Source organism: Tetrahymena thermophila, assembly GCF_000189635.1.
Source record: "Tetrahymena thermophila SB210 genomic scaffold scf_8254389, whole genome shotgun sequence".
Classification (NCBI taxonomy): domain Eukaryota; phylum Ciliophora; class Oligohymenophorea; order Hymenostomatida; family Tetrahymenidae; genus Tetrahymena; species Tetrahymena thermophila.
Genome location: NW_002476172.1, coordinates 122,011 through 144,167, shown reverse-complemented (window position 1 = coordinate 144,167; position 22,157 = coordinate 122,011). Strand labels below are relative to the sequence as shown.

Below are 22,157 nucleotides of genomic sequence, written 5' to 3'. Positions count from 1 at the left end.
GTTACAATTTGCTTATTGATTTTAAATAAAAGGTTAAATAATTTGCTATTAATTTATTTATTAATCCTGTAAAGTTAATAAGTAATTAATTTTTTCTTAAAGGTTCTATATTTCTTATTTCTACTTTGAAATAACTTCGTCCTATTTTGGTTAATTAAATTTTTAAAGCTTTTATTTCATAACTAATTAATTAAATGAACTTATTATTTTATGTGCTCATGAATTTCTGAGTTGAGCTACTTGATTAAATCCTGTTCATTTTAACTTTAAAAAGTTTAAGAGCTTATTTAAGTCAGTAATTTTATTAAATTACATGATTGGGTAAAATTTATTCTTATAACCTTGAATAAACTCAATATCACTATTAAAAGATTTGATGATATCTTAAGCTGCTCCATCATCGATGACTTCAATAAATTTGCTATCTAGCTAAAATTCAAATGAAATAATTCCTTTTAATATAATTAAAACATCCTTTATTTTTAACCTATCTCTTGGTTTGAATTTAGTTAATCCATCAATTATGTATTGAAGCTACTTTTTATAAACAAAATTCTAGAAATCTGCATTGTATTTTAAAGGAATGTGTTTATTGATAACTAAATCTAAGTTCCACCCTTAGATCATAATGTATATTAAATAGCCTATAAGATAAATTAAATCTCCATTATATAGATTGATATATTAATTAGTATACCTAAGGAAAATGCTTCACTCTTTTTAAAAGTTTATTGAAATTTTGTTAATTTAAAATTAATATAATCAATCTAATTTAATACTCTTGGACTTGGCTCTTACTTTACAACTACTCCTAACTTTTTATATTCTATAGAATATATATCAAGCTCTTTCGGGTCAAAACATTCTGGTGCTTTACAATTATTATTTCCCTTCTTCATATGTACCAAATAAAATGTAAAAAGAGATTGAATTATTAATAATTAAGTAGATAAATGAATAATAATATAATTAGATGATTAAATGAATGATTGGATTGCTAAATTCAAAAATAATTAAATGAATTTGAAACAAAAAAAAAAAAATTAATAAATAAACAAATTTAGATTTGAATGAACGTTTGTTTAATTGAATAAATAAAAAATATTTAATTGCTTAATGAATGAATTACATATTATTCAAAAGAGTATCCAGATTATTTAGTAAGATTATTTGATAACCCAAAATCAGCTAGTTAAATGAAAGGAAAAAATAAGAAACATTCTTGCTTTGTGGAAAAATTTACAAACAAGAGCATTTCCATTGTAATCTATTAGGATATTTTCCATCTTGATATCATTAACTACACAATTTTTTGAATGGATGAATTAAAGACCCTCAGCAATATCCTTAGCATATTTGATAGCAGAGATTTCATTCAACACATTATTTTTAGTTTGGTTAATAATTTCGCTTAAATTTCCTATTTTAAATTGATTCAATTAATTACTTCTGGAATCCATAATAAAATTATTCTATTTTAAATGTACCTAGGCATTCAGTAAGAACTAAATAGAAAAATTATTATCCTTCTATTTAGCATAAAAAATTGACCACGTAGGGAGAACCTTTGCATTAATTGAGTGTATTTATTTCTTACTAAACTACTTTTAATGCATTTTCGTCTACTTTTCCTTTTTTATCTTTAACTTTAACTCCTTTGATTGCATATCTTCTATTAGATAATTTTTATTTTGCTAGTAACACTGAACCTTGTCCTCCTTATCCTAAATATTTGAATTCATCATATCCTAATTAAGTTAATTCATCAACCATAGTATGAAAGATGTCGCTTTAGTCAGAACTCATATTTGGTTCTTAGATTTTAGAAACTTTTGGTATTTTTAGAATAAATAAATATTAATGCTGCAAGTTCTTAGAATAGAGAACAATTTAATCATCACAAATTAGGGATTGTAGATAAATTTTGAAAATGTAGAAAATGATGATCTAATTAAGAATATTAATCTAATTTCCATTAAATTATTTTTACATAGTAATTATTCTTTATCAAGCATTTAAATACCCTTATCTATATACAACTATTTGATTTTCTACCTATTTTAGATATGTTGAATTAACTTCAACTTTGTGTTCTCTCGTTGCTATAATTCTTAACTCTAATTATCCATTTTAACCTACTTTTTTACCTACTATTTTTTACTAAACTATTTATTTAGATTAATTAATTAGTGAATTATAAAGAAAAAATGAATATATTTTATCTTTATTTGAATCTTATCATGTTTAAATCAATGAAAGAAAATTAAATTATTGTGAATAGATATTAGAATATTAATATGTCCATATCTTTCTTGATATTTTAGAAATGAAGGTACAAATTATAAATATTATAAATTTTCATATATATTGCATTATATTACCCTAAAACACACTAAAATTAGATTTTTTTTTTGATAATATATTTACAAACTTTATAAAAAAACATCAATTATAAAAATAAAACAAGCTATATTATACGAATGAATGAATATATTTATATTTTATTTGCTAAATATATTTTATTAAAAACTCAAAATATTTAAAATCATAAAAATTAATTATGAATTTTAATCATTTTAAGGTGTAAAAGTAAAATTATATTAATTGCTTTTGCAAAATTTTAAGATGATTCTTGCACATATCAATAAATTGAATTAGATATCATTTTTAATAATTTTAATCATAAAATTTCTTATTAAAAGATCATCAAATTATTTATTTATTCTTACTTATTTCAAAACAATTAATTGTGTGTATTTATTTATTAGATATTAATATGCTTTTGATTTGATAAATAATAGAGTAAAAAAAAGTGAACCCATTCCAACTTAAATAACATTAAAAATGAAAATATTATCTAGCAAAGCTATAAGTCTGTTTTTTTTCATTTAGTTGATTAGACTACAAATGAGATAAGCAATGCTATGCTAATAAGAAATAGCGGAGTAATTAAAATAATAATCAATATAATATGAATGTATTGATTAAAAGATTATCATCTAAGATTAATAGTTAATATCATTAAAAATGGATCTTAACAAATTAGAAATATTTTCTAATTTAATCATTCAAAATGTAGAAAAAATATAAATTGATTCAATTAATATTTAATCTTGCTTAGTCAATTTAATTGATAAATAAAGCTCTTTCATATCGATAAATAACATTAAAACTCTTGTAGTAGGAGATATAATTATTGAATAGACTTTAGTCTACTAACTAAATGAAATATTAAATACTAATAATATTGATTAGATTTCAATTAATTAATTAATAATCAATGCTGGTTTTTCTGTTGACCCAAAAAATATTCAAGATTAAAAATCTATACAAAAGACTGAAATTCTTGGCTAAAATTAAATAAATTTAATAGATAAAGTTCCAATTTAAATATATGGAAGTAAAATCAACATAGATCAATTAACTATCAATACTCAATTCAGTTCTATTATTTATATCACTTCTGAATTAATTTTATAAATAAAATAGATTAAAATTAATATTTAAAACAAAAGTGTTGATTAATAAATATCAATGCCTATGATTCAAGTAGGTAGTCTTTCTTAGTTTTTTGTTGACTCAATAGTAATGATTTCAAAAGAAAAACCTATCTCATAATCAAAATTTTTAGATATTAATTTATTTGCAAATAACTTATTGAAAATAGGATTTTTTGAATTAATTTTGCCTTACCCAACAGATTATTTTATAAATATAAAGATAAAAGACAGTTTCTAAGACAAATAAAGGCTTAGAATCTTTGATAACCAAAGCTTGGAAATAAATAAAATTTTTTATAATTGCATAAACAAGTCGTCTTCAACTGATTATTCATTTGAAATTTCCGGATTTAAGAGTGTTTAAATAAATGAAATTAAGTATGGAAATACTTTGTTCATGTTTTGGCATTTTAAAATTAGTCTTTGCGAAAATGTCTTCTTATCAAAAATTTAGGTTTTTTAAGAAAATATTAAAGATGATCTTTCTAACGGACCAATATAGTTTAGTTAAATAGACAATTTAGTGCTTGACAATATAATAATAGAAAATGTTAGTCCCACTTTATAGTTTAATTTTTTAGAAATAGAAAGTTCAAAAGTTTTAATTAAAAACATCTTATTATCTAATTTTTAAAATATCAACTCTAGCATTTTTAATATAATTAATTGCCCAAGCGTCGAAATAAGTAATATCATCATATAAAACTCTTTGATACTTAAATAGATAATTTAATTTTCATAAGTTAAGAACATTAAAATGGCTAATTTACAATTTAATGCTTTAGTAAAAAATGACAAAAACAAATATTTTAATAATTATATTAATCCTACATATTTAATATATGTAAATGAAACTGATTTAGTAACAATTAGTAAGTTTTAAATAGATTTTAATAATAATTATTATGGCTTACTTTATGCATAAAATTTAACTTAAATTGTAATAGAAGAAACTCAGTTAAAAAATGCTTTTGCAATTAATTAAGGAGGTTGTCTATATTTATCTAATAAATATGACTAGCTAAAGTAAACATTTATTACTTTAAGAAATAGCTAATTTTATAATTTTTCTAGTACTTATTTTGGTGGATGCATTTATGGTGGTTAAATTGTTTTGATTGAAAATACTGAAATTAAATATTGCTCTAGTTATGTTGGTGGTGCTCTGTATATCTCAAACGAAACTAATTTAGCTGAACTCAATAAAATCATATTTGAAGAAAATAAAGCTGACTTATATGGTCATAACTTCAGCTTTTATATTCAGGATATTATCGTTACCAAAGTTTACGAGTACAACTCTTAGTTCTAAAATACTAATTTATTTTTATCTTAATTAAGTTAACCTATACATTTTATAAAAGGAATGAATTACATTCTTGCTCTTTAGTTTATGATAAATGACTAGTTTTACCCTTAAAATAAATAAAATGTTTAGTCTTTAAATATGTATTACTACTTAAAAGAATTTTAAAATTTTTAAAGTGATGCAGAATTAGATATTTAATAACCATTTTTATCTTTTTATTTAGATGCATATCAAGGCTTAAATTTAAATAAAATTTGTTTAATAATTGCAGATTTAAAATATGATCTTAAGCATTTGTTTTTATATGAATAAATTGATAATTGTCCATAAATTATGGAAAAAGTCTATGTTAATTAAAAATAAAATTTATTTTTATGTAAATATTGTGATTAGTAGCAAACAATATAAATTTAATAGTTAGAAAATGGTTAGGAGCTTAGCTTATGTCAATCATGTAATAGCTAATACTTTTCTATCTGTTATGCTTATTATTCTTAATTAAGGGAAGGTTATTGGAGAAAGTAATACTCTCTTAATAAAAATGAAATTGTCCCATGTACAATATCCCCATAAAATTGTATTGGAGGCTATGAGTTAGAGAATAGTTTATGTTACTAAGGTCACATAGGACCTTAATGCTTAAACTGTGATATAAAAGGATAATATTGGAATAGCTAGTATTCCTCATATGGTAACTTTTCCTGCAACAAATGTAGTGATATAATAAGAAATACTTTAAAAATTTGTATCATAATTATATTAATTCTAATAAGCATAGGAATAATCATAATTAGCTCTTTTAAAAGCTTATAAAACTAGATTTTAGCACTATATCTTTCAAAAATGAACCTATTTTACATTGGAAAAAGTCTTCTTTTATAAAATTTAGCATCTATTTATGTCAAGCTACTGTTGTTTAATCTTTCAGTCTATTAAACTTCTAATGGATTTACTAATATTGACATTTTCAATTCTATCAAGGATGCTTCAATATCGTTAGCTGATCCTCTAAACTCATAGATAATTTCTATAGATTGCTTGCTTATATAAATTAACCCTAATTTATAAAGCATTGGATTTGCTAATGTTATTCTTTACACTATACTACCATTTATCTTGTTTATGTTTGCTATTCTTGTTATATTAATAATTATGCTAGTGAAGAAGTCGAACAATAAAAAAAGATAGCTTTATAGAATGATGATTTCCTTTTTATACATTTTTATAATAATATTTAATTCTATTTTCATAAAGATAAGCTTAGAAAGTTTTTTCTGTTTGAATCTGTACTAAGATAAGTACTATTCTTTGATAGATCTTAGTCTTGAGTGTTCTTAAAATGATTATTTGAGTAGAATTAGGTCAATTACTATTCCTATTTTCGTTATATTTGTTAACATAACGCCAATAGTTATGTTTTCTCTATTATTCTTTAATAGATAAAAACTAAATAAAGTAAAAATAACTCTCTTGTTTGGATTTTTTTATAAAGAATACAAAAAGCAGCATTACTACTGGGAATTTGTGAGGCTAATTATGAGATTAATTCTTGTATCAATAAGTATTGGCTTTAAATAGTATGCTTTTATTTCAGGAATAATATAAACGCTATTTCTGTTTATATATTATTCAGCTATTTAAAAATTAAACCCATTTAAGCTAAGAATTTTAAATTAGCTAGAAAAGGTGTCAATTTCTTTATCAATAATGATCTTACAAACTTCTTTGCTTTTCTTACAATTTAGCCAAAATGAAAATGAAAGTATAGTTCTTTTTGTGAAAATTGTCTATATCTCTTCTTAATCTCTTAGCTTAATATATGCTATTGTTTTGATAATCTTAATAGTCACTTCTTTCTTATAAAAATAAATTATTAAGCTATATTAAAAATATTAATGGAGATTTTTGCAATATTTTATTCAAAAAAGCTTACTCTAAGTATAAAAAATTAATAAAAACTATAAAAAGCTAAGGAAATGTGTTTAGATTATTGTTTAGAATTAAATTAATTAAATTGATTCTACTATTTAGACTTTTGAAATAGATTAATAATGATGTGTCTATTTGAAATTCATTAAGAATGAAGAATATTAATTGAAATAATAAATCAATTTAAATTAAGATGAATTTAAGTTTGAGACATTTTTTCTAAATTAATGAGGAAAAATGCTAAATATTTTAAAATTAATTTAAGTTCTATTATTATTGAACGAATTAAATTTTAATAAGTATTTTATTTATTTTTTATATTTTAGCTTAAATTAATATTAATAATTTATGTTTAGATTTCTATTTTATTTAAACTGAAATTATTATTTAATTAAGATAAATATCCTATTTTTAATATCCAATAAAAGTAATCTAATTTTATTTAGAAAGATAAATTTTAAAGTCTAACTAATTGATTTTTTAAAATGGAAATACTTTCCAAATATAAGGCTGAATAAAATGGTAAATTTTAATTCAATATTTAAAGATTCAACAAATTTAATTATATTTTATTTTAAGCATTATAAATATCAATAAATTCTTTGTCTAGCATTCTAATATAATAAGTATTTTTAAATTTTACCTACTAGCACAAAAGAATATTCAATCTTTTATATTTTTACTTAATTATTTATGATTAAAATATCTTCATTTTATTTTATAATATTATTTCGCTTAGATATTATTCTATTATTAAAAATATTATATTTTTAAAGAAAGAAAGCTAAAAGTTTATGCGATAGCATGCTAAATTTAATTTATGAATAATTATGTATTTTTCTGTAATAAGGTAAGAGATTAATTTAATTAAAAATATAACTTAAAGGAAGAAGATGCTTTAGTAATATAAATATTTAATCTTCTATTCCAAAAATTAATCAATTCAAAATCTTTAATAAGTAATCTTTGAAAATTCATCCTTTTTATAATCATTAAATTATCCTTGATACTCTTTAATAAAATTAATAAAGAACAGTCCTTGCCTACATAACATTAAAAAAAACATTTTAAAAGGCCTGAAATTATTAATTTGACATGAAAATTTACTTATATTTGAACTTTACATTTACAAATAATGAGGTGTTAAACTAGTTAATATCATAATTTAGTGACGATTAATTAATAAAAAGAATTTATCAGCATATAATTTATAATGAAACTATAAATTTATTAACTTTTATAATTAATTGTTTCGAGCTTAATTTTTTTGATTTCTCCTTTAATTTTGATAGAAGAATAATAATCAAACTTAATAATAGAAACTTTTTACACTAATTGATAAAAGATTTTGAAAAATATTTATTGATTTTTTTAATTAAGTTACATAATTTGTTTTTGATTATAGAATAAATTATATAATATGAGTTTATATTTTTAACTTTACCAAACATCTTCTTAAATAATTTAAACTGCTTAATTTTTTAACAAGACCTCTCTTTTAATTTATTTCACTACGCACTTTATATTTATTTTTGCTAAAATTTCAGTTAAATAATTATTTATAAGGATGTAATTAAGTAAATAGATAAGAAACTATTGTTCCTAACTTAAACTTTTTTAAAGAAATTGCTTTTGTGTCAATAGTTGATTATAAAAATTTTATGGAATAAAAAGGAGTTAAGAAAACAGAATATACCTGATTCAGAATCAGAAAAAATCACTTTTAGGTGGATAGTTGTACTTTTTAAGATGAAATGAATTACAAATACGAAAGTTTTTAATAAAGATATTAAACAAAATAAATCAAATTCAGCTCAAATCAAAATCAATAAAAAAAGAGATAGCCACAAAAATATTGATATCGAGCATATAAAACGAATTTTTAATTAAGAAAGTTAATAACTAGTTAAGATACAAATCTTATTCCAAAACTATGACTTATCAAAGCAAAAAATTAAAAGACATATTGTTATAGCAAGGCGATTATGATGTATTGAATAAAGAAAATGAAGCGTTTGGGTTTTTTTCATTCAAAAAAATTGCAGTAGAATAGAAATATTAGGATAATTTGCTAAATGAAAATAAAGACTCAGTTTTTTCATTATCAGAAAATAAATATGAAAGAATTGAATTAATAAAATGTAATGTTAACATATATGCCCTTAAAATGATCATTAGGAATAACTTAAAAAGCATTAGAGAAATAGAGATAGAAAATTGTAAATTCTACTTCAATGATGAAGACGCTTAAAAAGCCACTAATTAAGTTACTAATCTGCATATGTTTTCTGAGATCAACTTTATTTGGCTGATAGAAACATTCAAATTTTAAGATTTAGACTCCCTCGAAATCAAACTATCAGAGGATCCAAATATTAAGACCTCCTTGAGAACTGCTACAATGGTACTAAAAAATACGGCTAAAGTTTCAGACGCCAAAGACATTTAAAAAGAGGTAGATAATAAAGCAGAACATAATTTAGAGCCTATTCTTGACTAAGAGTATTTTTACTATTATATCATTATAATTATAACTTTTAAATTATTTTATATCTAAAAATCATATTAAGAGGGAATATTTTAATTTAAAATTACTTTTTTATTTTTTAGAATATATTTGGCTAATAAAATTAAAAAAGAAAAAAAAAGTTTTCCATAAAGATTTGAACACCCTGTATTTAATAAATCACATTTAAAAAAGATAATTTAAGCTTTTAAATGCATACAAAAATTATTCCTACTTTGTTATTTCTATCAAAAATTAATAGCTATTTTATTTTATTAAATCATATCTTTAAAAAATAGGACTGCGCAAGAGCTCTTTAAATGTGAAAAGAAATGTGGTTTTATTACTTATGAATATAAAGATTTGAAGAAGTTTTTTAAATCTTATAGCAAAAAGAAAATAAGCAAATTTACTCAGGATTTAATATGGGGAGATTTGTTGTACTAAGAAAAATATTATGATTAGCTTTATAATAATATTTTGGAAGATATCCAAGAAAATATTCGTATATATAAGAAATACACAAAGAATGCCTTTACAGATGGCAAGTTAATCATTTATGGAGATGTTTTAAAAAATGGCTTATCCAGAAATCAACTCTATAATGTAATTTAAATGAATTGTTAGAAGATTAATGGGATTATCTTCAAAGATTGTGGAAAAATCTATCCTTTAGAGTTTAGCGATTTAATGACTTAGCTGTTTTTAATAAATATGATCGATTCAATAGCTTTTATTTCTTCAGTAATTGATTAACAAACTTTATACGAACTTCAATATCTAGTCAAAATGAAGGAAGTTAAATTCTTTGTTTTGCATAAGGCATATTTTCTCAAAACAGAAATTTCAAATTTGTTGGATTTAAATGAAGATGATGCTCCAATAGAAATAAACAACTTCCGCTTTACTATCTTAGATATATCAATAAAAAAGACATTCGAATTTACTCCTTATTCATTCAATTTAGAATCAATTTACAATAAACTTGATGAGCAGCTTATGGATGTAGAAAAAACATACTAATTCCAAAATTTCCATCCAAAGTAGATCTAAGATTAAATAGTGTTTTACTCAGGTAAAAATGTTTCAATCCGCAGCGACTTTGACACCGAAAACATATTATTTGACTACTGGGATATCTTATAAGGTACAAAGGATTTGAATTAAGATAAAATAGATGCTTTTAAAAGCAACCAAGATAAACTTATTAAATTAATTGATTACTTTATAGAACTTGAAGATGTGAATATTTTAAATTATAATTTGTTGATTACATTGATAAATATGATTATAGAGCAAGACATTAAGGATAGCTATCTTTCGTTAATCAAAAATTTAAAATCAGTACAGTGTCTTTAAGATCATGTTTCTCTTTCCTTAGCTGAAAAGCTGTTCTTTGCAGAAGAAAAGCATTTAAATATTACATATGCATACATAAAAGGATTTACAAGAGTTAAAGATTTTAACATTTACTATGTAATTTAAAATGAAACACTTTTTAAAGATATCAGTGAAAACAGCATCTAGACTTAAGAAAAATTAACAAGTTAAATGAATATTCTTTAAATTTCGGACTACATCGATAAGCAATCTAAAGAATTTGAAGGAAATTTCAATTTCCTCAAGCTAAAAGACATAAATCTTACCACAGTTGATTTAAATGATAGCAAATTAAAACTTTTGAATAAAATAATTATAGATTCTAAAAACTTAAAAACCTTAAAACTTTGCGACTGCCATCTCACAAATGAAAAACTATAATTTTTAGATTTCTCAAAAGTCTCTCCATAAATCGAAACATTAGATATCAGTTATAATAGCAATATTGAGAGCTTTGAATTTTTAAATGTCTTTTTCAAATAAGCTAAGAAGCTTAAAAAGTTGAATTTGCATGTTATGGACTTGTCAGATTAGCAAACAGAGAGTGCAGATTTTAGTTTGGTTTCTTCGACTCTCTAAGAACTTAAGCTATAACACAACAAGTTATAGGGTATTGGATTTATGAACAAAATCTTTTAGACAGCTACGAACCTTTAAATACTAGATTTGCTTTCCTGTGGGTTAGATGATGAAAAATTCCAATCTCTCAACCTCCCAAAAGGATTAAAAAAGCTTGATATAAGTTACAATACTGTTCAGCTTATTACTGTGATTGAGCATATTGGTAAAATAGAAGATATTGAAATAGAGGATTTAAGCCTAATATATCTACCAGGAGGTTCTGCTCTACCAGATTAATATAAATAATATTTAAAAGCTGGATCATTGAAAGGTCTTAGGAAGCTGAAAAACGTGCTTTTATAAAAAAATGACATATTTGATATTAACATTATTAATATGATATTAAATAATAGCGATTCTATTGAAGAATTAGCTATATCTGATCAAAAACTAGATAATAGTAAGTTTATGCAATTATCATTTGACAAACTCAGCTCTCTTACTTGCTTTAAAATTTTATATGGAGCAAACATAGATAACTTTAGTTTTCTGACTAAAATGTTTGAATGTTGTAAAAATTTAAAGAAATTATACTTTAATGAATCTAACATTGACGACTATAGATTTCCTAGCTCAATTATTGAATAAATTCCTACTGACTTAGAAGAATTTTACTTTAATGGAAACACTTATAATAGCATAAGTGATCTATTAAATAAATTATTTGTAAGATGTTAGAAATTGAAAGTTCTACATTTAGAAAGAAATAATATCCAAGATTATTAAATCACAAGTGTTGATTTTAAATAACTGAGTTTTTTCCTTAAGGATTTTAATATTTCTACAAATCCTTCAATTAAATCTTATGGATTTTTAATTGACGTGTTTAAATTCGCATCAGAATTAAAAAAGTTAAATCTTTCTAACAATAATGCTACTCCAAGCGATGTAGACATCAGTCTATTTGAAAAAGCTTTTTGTTTAGAAAAATTGGATGCCGAAAATAATACTTTTTACACAGATGAATTTATAAATAATTTGAATAAATCTAGAAAATTATTTATTGACATTAAAAGCTTTGAAGTTACTTATATTGCTGTAGACAAAAAGGATTTCATTAACTACTTTAGAGTATTTGATAAGTATAATTTATCAAATTTGAACTCATTAGACTAATAAGCATATAAGGAGTTTTTAAAAGATAATAACGAAGAAACTTCACAATTAGATATAAGTCTTAATTCTAATGGAGATGAAGCATAATAAGAAGAATAAAACAACAATCAAAAATAAGGGCAAAAAGGAAAAAAAGCCAAAAAGAAATAAATAAAAGTGTATAAGAATTCAAAAGAAGCCAAATTTAGTAACCATATAAATCCTCTATATTTCTACACTCTTTTTAATTTCTTTGATCAAATTATTGATGACGAAGAATGCTATGATAACTTAACAAATGATGCAGAGTCAGTCATTTCGTTTGCAAATTATACAAAAGCTATGGAGACTCTAGGGATGATCGAATCACAGAATGTTTACATGCATACAGAATATTATCTCTTCCATCTAATTAATACTTAATTTTCAAATAAAATATCAAGAAATTTAAGAGAATTGCTAGGATAAGAGAAGAACTTCACTACTTAAAAAATTTCATAATTTTTAACTGAAATAAATCTGAAAAATAAAAAAATATATAAAAATTTAGATTTCCTTTAAATTTTCTTTGACAAATGCGAAAATATTCAAATAATTGATTTGAGTAAAATGAATGTGTCAAAAAAGATCAATTTAAATTTTAAAAATATGCCAAAGCTGGTTGAATTTAATTTTAATGATCAAAGTAAGAAAAATAAAGAATGCAATGCTGAATTTATTGCAAAAATAATAAAAAATGCTCCATAGCTTCAAAAACTAAATCTGAAAAATTCAAACATTAAAAATTCAAGTCTCCTTGATTTTTCGAACAATAATGAGCTTTTAGAATTTAATTTTTCAGGTAATAAAAAGGCAGAGAACTACGAGTTTATGAATGTATTATTTAAAAATAACTAAAAGCTGAAAAAATTATATTTGAGCTCTTTAAGTGACAATATTAGTCAAATTGAATTCTCTTTAGTACCAACCATGATAGAAGAAATTGATCTTTCTGAAAACAAATAAGGTATTGTTGATATTATTAACTAATGCATTTTTAATTGCTAAAGCTTGTAAATATTGAATATTTCTAATTGTGGAATAAACTATCAAGATAATTTTAGAATTTGTTACACAAGTATCTCACCTTAGCTTATAGAATTAAATTTCTCTTCTAATTGTTATTATTATGACATGAATTTCATACCAAGTCTTCTTGAAAGATGTCCAAAATTATTAAAATTAGATATTTCAAATTAAGTTTTCGATTTGACATATGATTGTGTGAATTCTCTAGGTTTTTCTGAGCATTCTCTATAAGAGTTTAAATTTTGTGGTAACAAGAGCTACAACAACTACGATTTCATAAAAGAAATGATACTTACCTCCAAAGGATTCAAAAAACTATGCATTTAAGACATAGATTTGCATACAACAAGATTAACCAATTTTTATTTTGATTAAATTGGACCTTATATTGAAGAGTTAGATATATCTAACCATTCATATATGACAGATATAAGCTTTTTGAACCACTTCAATGCTTCTAATAACTTTTATACACTAATAGCTAATAACACAGTCATCACCAATTAAATGATGAATACTGTAAACATAGACACAGTTTTTAAAAATCTAAAACGTTTAGAGTTTGAATAATGCTATAACTTTATAAACTTAAAGTTTTTCAATCAAATATTTAAAACAGCAACTTAATTAGAAATTTTGAATATGTCTGATATGAAAATCGAATAAAAATTACTAAATAAAATTGACTTTAAATTAGTACCTTCTACTTTGAGATAATTTATTTTCAATAAAAATGATTTAATCACAAATTTTGGATTTTTAACAGATTTGTTTACTTCTACTTAAAACTCTTTAGAAGATTTATCTTTAAGTAAATGTGATTTAAAGGCTTAAAAATTGAAAGAAGCTGATTTCTCTTTAATCTCCTCCAAAATACAAAAAATAGATCTTTCAGAAAATGATAATCTAGATAATTTAGAATTTTTAGTTCCTTTCTTTAAATAAAGTCACTCCACAAATTTAAATACTTTGAAAATATCTAAAATATCTTTTGAAATGCACTTAACTTTGTAAAAGTATTCTCATTAAATACAAGACCTTGATTATCCATTCTAAAACATTGATATGGACCACTTCTCCTATTAAGAAAATTAAAAATATTAATTAAGTATTAATGTCAGAAAACTTCTAAATTATCTATAAAAAGATGCTCATGGTATTTACTTTTTTTCTAATTTAATTAAAATTATTACAATTTCTAATTCTATTTTTTTATTAACTTATTAATTATTTCAATTTAAACTTAAACATTTTAAGCTATTATTATTTTTTTAATAAAAAATTTTTACCCATAAAAAAAAAATTTTAAGCAATATGCCAATCAAAAATTTAGTGGTTTAGATTTCAATAAATTTTTTTATCTTTAAAAATTTTTAAAAAAATTAATTTATAAAAATAATATAAATAAGATAACATAATTTTTATTAATAATAGTTAAAAGTTTTTCACAGTAAATATGGTAAAACTAAACTGCTAGAAGTAAAGCCTTCAAAAACATATTAAGCAGCTTAATGGAATAAAATATGACTTCATAATCTATTAAAACTACAACACATTTCTTATATTTGATGCTGAGAGAAGTTAAATTTTAATGTAAGTAATACTAACCATTTAACTTTATATTTTCACCTTACAGTTTGTTCTAGTAAAGTTAATTGATTGAATGCAATTATGATAATAATTCTAATTAGAATGTTATTCCAGATTCGTACAATTTAGCGTTCTTCACTCTAAACGTTTTAAACAGTAACACTGAGTACATATTTGGTTATGATAAATTCTTTTTTGAAAATTTCTAAGAATTTTATATCCAAAGATTCCCAAAAAATACTAGCGATTTAGAATTCATCATCAACTTAAAGAAGAAAATGGATGAAAAAAAGATTAAAAGAGCATTCCTTCCTATTAAGCTTAATTTAGATTTCAGTAAATTGTAAAAATTAAATATGAATGAATTTGACATACTATTTTATCTTAATTGTGTTCCACCAGCTGAAATATATTTGAGCGGAATGACTGTCCAATTTGTAAAAAGTTGGTTTGCTATTTAACACTCTTCTCCTCTTTCTGTTAAAACTACAATTGATGTCAAATATGATCAAATTTAGAATACATCTATTGCTAATTATTTGATTCTTATCTTTTCAAGGATTTACATACGAAACTTCGAAGGAAAAACTCTTTCTGCTAAGATTAAGAAATTATTAAGTAATATTGGTTACTCATTCTTCAATGTTTTTGGATCTCCTCCTAGGTAGTACAAATTTGACCATACAGTAATTCTATTGAACGAATAACTCCATACATTCATCAAGTAAGGTAAAGAAAATTTCTTGCGTCTACTTTATCCTATATATTTGTTTGTTTGCCTGTTTGCTGTCCTATATTTCTCTTTTAATAAATCTTAATGTGGTAATAGTTTGTCAATGTATTCTTATATTACTTATGCAGGCTTTGGATTTGTTTCTCTTTTCTTAGAATTCTACATATTTTCTATGTGTGTGAAATATATGTCTCACTTAGTTCCTGAAGTTAAGCCAGATTGCAGAGTTACATTCCCAAATCCATTAATTAATAAAGTTAAGACTTTCATTATGGATATTGAATGGCTAAACCAAAAGCTCGTCAACTATATTTTACTCTTTGTTTCAAGTTAACTTTCTCGTTTTGATTTTCTGGCCAACATAGGATTTATCATATAGGCCTATTAATGTTCTGATAAAATTATTTGGATATTAGGTATAGCTTCTCTATCAACAACAGTACTGACTAGTATCGTTTTCTTTATTTAGAATCTTATTGGTTAAAAAACTTACAACTTATTAATAACTGGTTCTATTGATACTATATACTAATTGTGCAATGTTTTGGAGTTTTAAGCAGCAGCTGAAATATTAGATTTTATTTCACCAACAAACTCTGTTATCATCTTCAAAAAAATGGTCAATTAGCGTGTTTTCACAAGCTCTTTAAGAATTCTTTTTCAAGATATTCCTTTGATTGTCCTTAAAGCTCTATTTTTGTACAATTAAGGTACATTAAATGCATCTATGATTTTTTCCATAGTATCTTCATCTATTATGGCTTTGATTTCTTTTAATAAATTTTTAACTATCACTCCTTCCAGACTGGGTTAAGAAGAGTTCACTAAGTTAAACAAATAAAAAAGAAAAGAAAAACTACCTCAATACATAACAAAGCTTGCTAGTTACGAAGCTAAGATTTGCAAATTCAATCTATATGAGATGATTAAATGCATAAAATCACCCAAATTTTATATAGATTAGATTAAAGCTTAAAACTAAACTACTTCTCTCAGTGAAATAAAAAAGGAGATTAAATTAATAAATGACATTCGTAAATTCAAATGTACTTAGGATTTAATATAAGACTTCTTTGGAAATACTTAGTATAATGACCCTAAAATGGATATTCCTAAACCAAATAATTAATAAAATTTTTAAGAGCTCGAATTTAATAACTTAATTAATTAATAACTCAATAAATAGTAAGAAGTAGATGATAAAAATAACTAATCGACAGTTAAATCTCATGTAAAAAGCTAAACTGACCTACTCTTGAATGGGTAATAATCTCCATAAAAAAAAGAAAACAAAATTGAACTTAACAAAAAAGAAAGTAGCCTCTGTTTAGAAAACTAGAATCTATTAAAATAATGATAAGTTGATCTATCAATAAATAAAAATGAGAGTAATGAATGACTCCTTTAAAAAAATATATACAATCAATGCTTTACCAAATTATAAATAATATATTGTTGTGTTTGTTTGTGACCTATATTTTTTTTATAAGTCTTACAATTTTTAATCGAATTTCACCATTAAATTAAAAATAGAGTTTATTTTGTTTTTAAGTAAATTTTAAAGTAATTTCTGAAATTATAAATCTTAATAAATTTATTAGAAAGATAAAAAGAAGGAAAACATTGATAACTATTATATTAATTCTTCTTTGATCAAAATTTTTAATTATAAGATGAATGAATTATTTTATACAAAAAGTTTTATCAATATATACTATATTTATTCTCAAATAATTATTTCTTGAGTAAGAAAAATACATTAAGTAGAATAATAATTAAAATATATTTTTAAAATTCAAATAACTTTTAAAAATGCACCTATTAAAGAAGAATTGCACTACAAACTACTAGATTTTAAATAGTTATTTGATATATTATATAAAGAACAACAGAGAAAAAGAGCTAATGTAATTAATTATAATACCTTTATAATAAAATATTGAAAAAGCTGATTTTTCAGAAGATATATAAACATTTCTCTATCAAAAATTTTATCAGAAATTCTGATAGATAAAAATTTAAGACAAATATTTGTTAAAACATTGATTTAAGTTCTTTTTATTAAAGTTACTTATCCTATTTGTACAAATTATAGATTAACAAATTAAGAATTAAGAAAATGAATGTCTACTTTAGAAAAATCATTATTTGTTTTGTATTTTTAATAATTTTTAGCAGTAAAGTAAATGCTTGCCAATAAGAAATAGAAATATAGCTTTAATAATAGTCTATAATATATACATGCTCTGATAAATAAATTATAATCTAAGATTAATAAGTAGTATCTCTTAGAATTGATCTTTCAGGAATAAATATAAATTCTATCATAATAATAAAGAATGTCAAGATAGTTTAAATCGATTCAATTAATATTTCATTTTGCATGATAGATTTAGATAATAATTAAAATGCTTTCATTTAAATGAACAGCATCTAGAGGGTTCAAATCGGAAATTTGTTGATAAATTAAGTATTAGCCTAACAATTTAATTTAGTTATTAATATTAATAATGTAGAAACAATACAAATAGAGCAAATATCAATAAATGTAGGCTACGCAGAAGAAAACAAAATAGTGAATAATGAAAAATAAATATAAATGTCTGAAAAAACAAATTAAAATAGCTAGTATATATATGAAAGCGCTATAATTGCAGTATTTGGTAAATATATTAAAATTGGAATGTTAAATTTAATTAATTAATTGAACTGTTCTAAAGTATGTATTTATTCATAGGAACTATTAGAAATTAATGAAATGATAATTAATATTGAAAACTAAAATTAAAGCTATCAAAATAACATCTGCTAGTTTGAAATGACTAGCATTTAATAGTTATTTTTGGATAAGATATCTGTAATTGCTTAAATATAACCATAAAAGTAAAATTATTAGTTTAATTTAAATCTAATAGCATAGTCTAATTTATAGATTGGGACAATTGAATTAATACAAGTCTTTAATTTTGATTGTAGTATTCTAATTAGAATAGATGCTAAACGAGGAAATAATTTATAAAATTAATAAATAAATAATAATCAAAGTGTTGAAATAAAGCAGATAATTTTAAGAAAATAAAATAGTAATACTTCAAATTCATTTAAAATAGAAATTTTTGGTATTTAAAATGTTTCAATAAATCTTATTTAAATAAGCGATTACAATACGGCTTAATCAGGTATAATAATATTCAGTTGCCAAAATGTTTATATCAAAAAATTAGATTGTGAATGTAAAAATAATATTTTATAATAATAAATAAATTTAATTTAAATCAGTAATATAATTATTGATTTTATAGCTTTAAATAATTCCTTCTTTTTAGATACAAATTTAAATTTTATAGAGATAAATGAATCAAATCTTTTAATTAAAAATCTAGTTATTTAAAACAGCTAAATTAATTAAACCATTTTTAAGATTTTCAATTGCCCTTTTGCTTAAATAAATGGTTTTTAAATAATTAACTCTTTGATTTTAAACAAAATATTAATATTTTTGTTTACAAAGAAGATTTAAATATCAAATTTTACATTCTCAGCTTTAAAAATTTAAGATAAATATCCATATTTCTTTGGGTATACAAATTTTTCAGAAGCATACATAATATAAGTTACTGATGCCGATTTACTAGAAATTTATAACTGTTAAATAAACTTTAATAATAATGAATTTGGTTTACTACTTTTAGAAGATTTAAATAAATTAGTTATTAGAGATGTAGAGTTAAAAAATGGATTTGCAATCAACCAAGGAGGATGTATCAGTATTTAAATTACAAATAAATAGTAAAACGCACTGATAACTATAATAAATAGCTCGTTTTAGAATTTTTCAAGTACTTATTTTGGTGGATGCATATTTGGTGGTTAAATTTTTCAGATTGAGAATGTTGAATTTAAATATTGTTCTAGCTTTGTTGGAGGTGCTCTTTATGTTTCGAACTAGTCTGTATTAAGTGAGCTCAAAAAAATAAGATTTATTGAAAACAAAGCATAATTGTATGGAGATAATTATAGCTTTTAAATTTAGGATATTATATTAACAAAGATATATGAATACAATCCTTAGTTCTAATCAACTAATTTGTTTTTGTTTGAATTAACTAACCCTATTCAGTTAAAAAGAGGTCTTAGTTATATAATCACTCTTGAGATTAAAATAAATGATTAATACTATCCACAAACGAATTAAAGAATTGAATCCTTAAATATGTATCCATACTTAAAAGATAACTCTAACTTCTAAGTCAGTTCAGATATAAACATTTAATCACCTTATTTATATTATTACTAAGATTTACTATACAGGAAAGACAATTTTGATATTGAGATTTAAATCATGGATTATAAATATAAAGCAATATGTAATTTTAAATATTAAATTTAAGAAGATTGCCCATAAGATATGGAAAAGGTCATCATCAACTAGAAATATATGTAATTTCTCTGTAAATATTGCGGACAGACACAGACTATATAAATTGAATATAGTGATTCAAATTCTAAGAGAAGTTATTGCAAGTAATGTGATTATCAGTATTATTCACTTTGCTATGCTAATTATTCTCAGATAAGAGAAGGCTATTGGAGAAAATCGTATTCATTATAAAATAATGAAGTAGTTGCTTGCTCATTTTCACCTTAAAGCTGCACTGGTGGTTACGAAATAGAAAACAAATTATGCTACGAAGGTCATATTGGGCCTTAGTGCCTAAATTGTGATATAAAAGGAGAATATTGGAATGATTCATATTCTCTTTATGGTAATTTTTAATGTACTAAGTGCAGCTAAATATAAAAAAATACCATAAAAGTGTTTGTAATTATTACTTTAATTCTTTTAAGCATCGGTATCATCATAATTAGTAGCTTTAAAAGTCTAAAAAACCATATCTTGGCAGAATATCTTTCAAAAATGGGTATATTTTATATAGGAAAAAGTTTACATCTTTAAAATCTAACTTCTACATATGCGAAGATCCTGCTCTTTAATTTTTAGATTTATTAAATTTCAAACGGATTAACAAAAATAAACGTTTTTAATTCAATTAAAAATACATCGATTGTATTTGTTGATCCTTTGAACTCATAAATAATTTCAATAAACTGTTTTCTTATATAAATCTTCCCAAATATCTAGAGTATAGGCTTAGCAAACGTAGTTTTTTATATAGTCGTATCAAATATCTTATTTTTATTAGCCCTTTTAGTTATTTTAATTCTTATTATTGTAAAAAAGACTCCTCATAAAAAAAGATAATTTTATAAATTACTTATATCATTTCAATATATTTTTATTATAGTATTTAATTCTATTTTCTTAAAAATATGTTTGCAAAGCTTTTCCTGTCTGAATTTGTTCTAAGATTAATACTATTCTATGATAGATCTTAGTCTTGAGTGCTCTTAAAGCGATTATTTGAATTATATCTAATCAATCACTATACCTATTTTTATCATTTTTGTTAATCTTATTCCTATGATAATGTTTGCTCTAATATTTTTAAACAGAAAAAGACTAAATAAAGTTAGGGTAACACTCTCCTTTGGATTTTTTTATAAGGAATATTAAAGTAAGCTATTTTATTGGGAATTAGTTAGGCTAATAGTTAAATCAATAATTGTCACTATTGATATTATTTTTAAACAATTTCCATTTATATCTGGAATTATGCAGACACTTTGTCTTTTTATTTACTTTTTTGCTATTCAAAAACTTAGACCCTTCAAACTAAATTTTTTAAATAAGATTGAAAAGATATCGATTTCATTGCTTATAATTATTTTATAAACATCTCTCATGTTTTAATCATTTAGTGAAAGTGAAAACTAGCAAATAGTTCTTTTTGTGAAGATAATCTATGCCGTTTCTTAGATTTTGAGTCTTGTTTTTCTTATAACTCTGATAGTGCTTACAATAATTTCATTCTCATAAAAGTAAATTTTAAAGCTCTATCAAAAGTTCTCTTGGAAATGTTTAAAGTATTTTATCCCAGATAGTATCCTCAAATTAACAAAAGCAAATAAAAATTACAAAAAATTGGATAAATGTATTTAAATTATAATATAAAATAATATTCATAGAGATGATTCCTATATTTAGCTAATAAATATTTAAAAATGAAAATTCAATTTATTTAAATTATTTAATTGGTTAAATAAATTATTGTACAAACAAAAAAAATACATATGTGTTTTTTATAAAATGTTTAGATTTGAAAATAAATGCATTATAATCTAAAAAAAGTGGAGTTTCAATAAGTTTTTATTCAAAAACCTAATACAAAAAAAAAACTTCTTAAAAATATTTTATTTTTTGTTTTTAACAGCTTTTTTGATTTCCTTCCCACCTATACTACCTACAATATGTAAAATTTATTTTTATAATTTAAAAATAATTTGAATTTAGCTAAGTTCTAAAAT

At 22.4% G+C, this 22,157-nt stretch overlaps 5 protein-coding genes across 5 annotated transcripts in view; 4 read left to right on the top strand and 1 right to left on the bottom strand. All coding sequences in view use genetic code 6, as the record gives it.

Moving 5' to 3' along the window:
- The window catches only part of TTHERM_00994420 (kinase domain protein), a gene marked incomplete at its 3' end in the record, with an annotated part of 3,152 nt that extends 912 nt beyond the window's left edge, over window positions 1-2,240 (bottom strand). The window contains exons 1-9 of the mRNA XM_001024290.3: window positions 1,991-2,240; window positions 1,488-1,829; window positions 1,244-1,420; window positions 1,130-1,188; window positions 780-893; window positions 698-716; window positions 314-644; window positions 201-264; window positions 1-141 (exon numbers count right to left, since the gene is read on the bottom strand). The exon at window positions 1-141 is cut by the window's left edge and continues 161 nt beyond it. Coding sequence (XP_001024290.3) covers window positions 1-141; window positions 201-264; window positions 314-644; window positions 698-716; window positions 780-893; window positions 1,130-1,188; window positions 1,244-1,420; window positions 1,488-1,829; window positions 1,991-2,129 — 1,386 coding nt within the window. The 5' untranslated portion in view covers window positions 2,130-2,240. The remainder of the gene's footprint in view (window positions 142-200; window positions 265-313; window positions 645-697; window positions 717-779; window positions 894-1,129; window positions 1,189-1,243; window positions 1,421-1,487; window positions 1,830-1,990) is intronic.
- A 2,660-nt stretch (window positions 2,241-4,900) lies between these two features.
- Window positions 4,901-5,656, top strand: TTHERM_00994410 (hypothetical protein; the record flags this gene model as incomplete). The annotated part of the gene is made up of 1 exon (XM_001024289.2): window positions 4,901-5,656. The coding sequence occupies one exon, from the start codon at window positions 4,901-4,903 to the stop codon at window positions 5,654-5,656; it is 756 nt and encodes a 251-aa protein (XP_001024289.2).
- Window positions 5,657-8,671: 3,015 nt separating this feature from the next.
- TTHERM_00994400 (transmembrane protein, putative) lies at window positions 8,672-17,088 on the top strand (the record flags this gene model as incomplete). Its single annotated transcript, XM_001024288.2, has 3 exons — window positions 8,672-9,240; window positions 9,544-14,564; window positions 14,843-17,088. 3 exons carry the CDS (start codon window positions 8,672-8,674, stop codon window positions 17,086-17,088), a joined length of 7,836 nt encoding a protein of 2,611 aa, XP_001024288.2.
- A 455-nt stretch (window positions 17,089-17,543) lies between these two features.
- On the top strand, window positions 17,544-18,493 carry TTHERM_000994399 (transmembrane protein, putative; the record flags this gene model as incomplete). Its single annotated transcript, XM_012800074.1, has 3 exons — window positions 17,544-17,638; window positions 17,730-18,416; window positions 18,469-18,493. The coding sequence occupies 3 exons, from the start codon at window positions 17,544-17,546 to the stop codon at window positions 18,491-18,493; spliced, it is 807 nt and encodes a 268-aa protein (XP_012655528.1).
- Window positions 18,494-19,450: 957 nt separating this feature from the next.
- Window positions 19,451-20,810, top strand: TTHERM_00994390 (hypothetical protein; the record flags this gene model as incomplete). Its single annotated transcript, XM_001024287.2, has 4 exons — window positions 19,451-19,498; window positions 19,615-20,171; window positions 20,226-20,553; window positions 20,676-20,810. 4 exons carry the CDS (start codon window positions 19,451-19,453, stop codon window positions 20,808-20,810), a joined length of 1,068 nt encoding a protein of 355 aa, XP_001024287.2.
- Window positions 20,811-22,157: the final 1,347 nt, after the last annotated feature.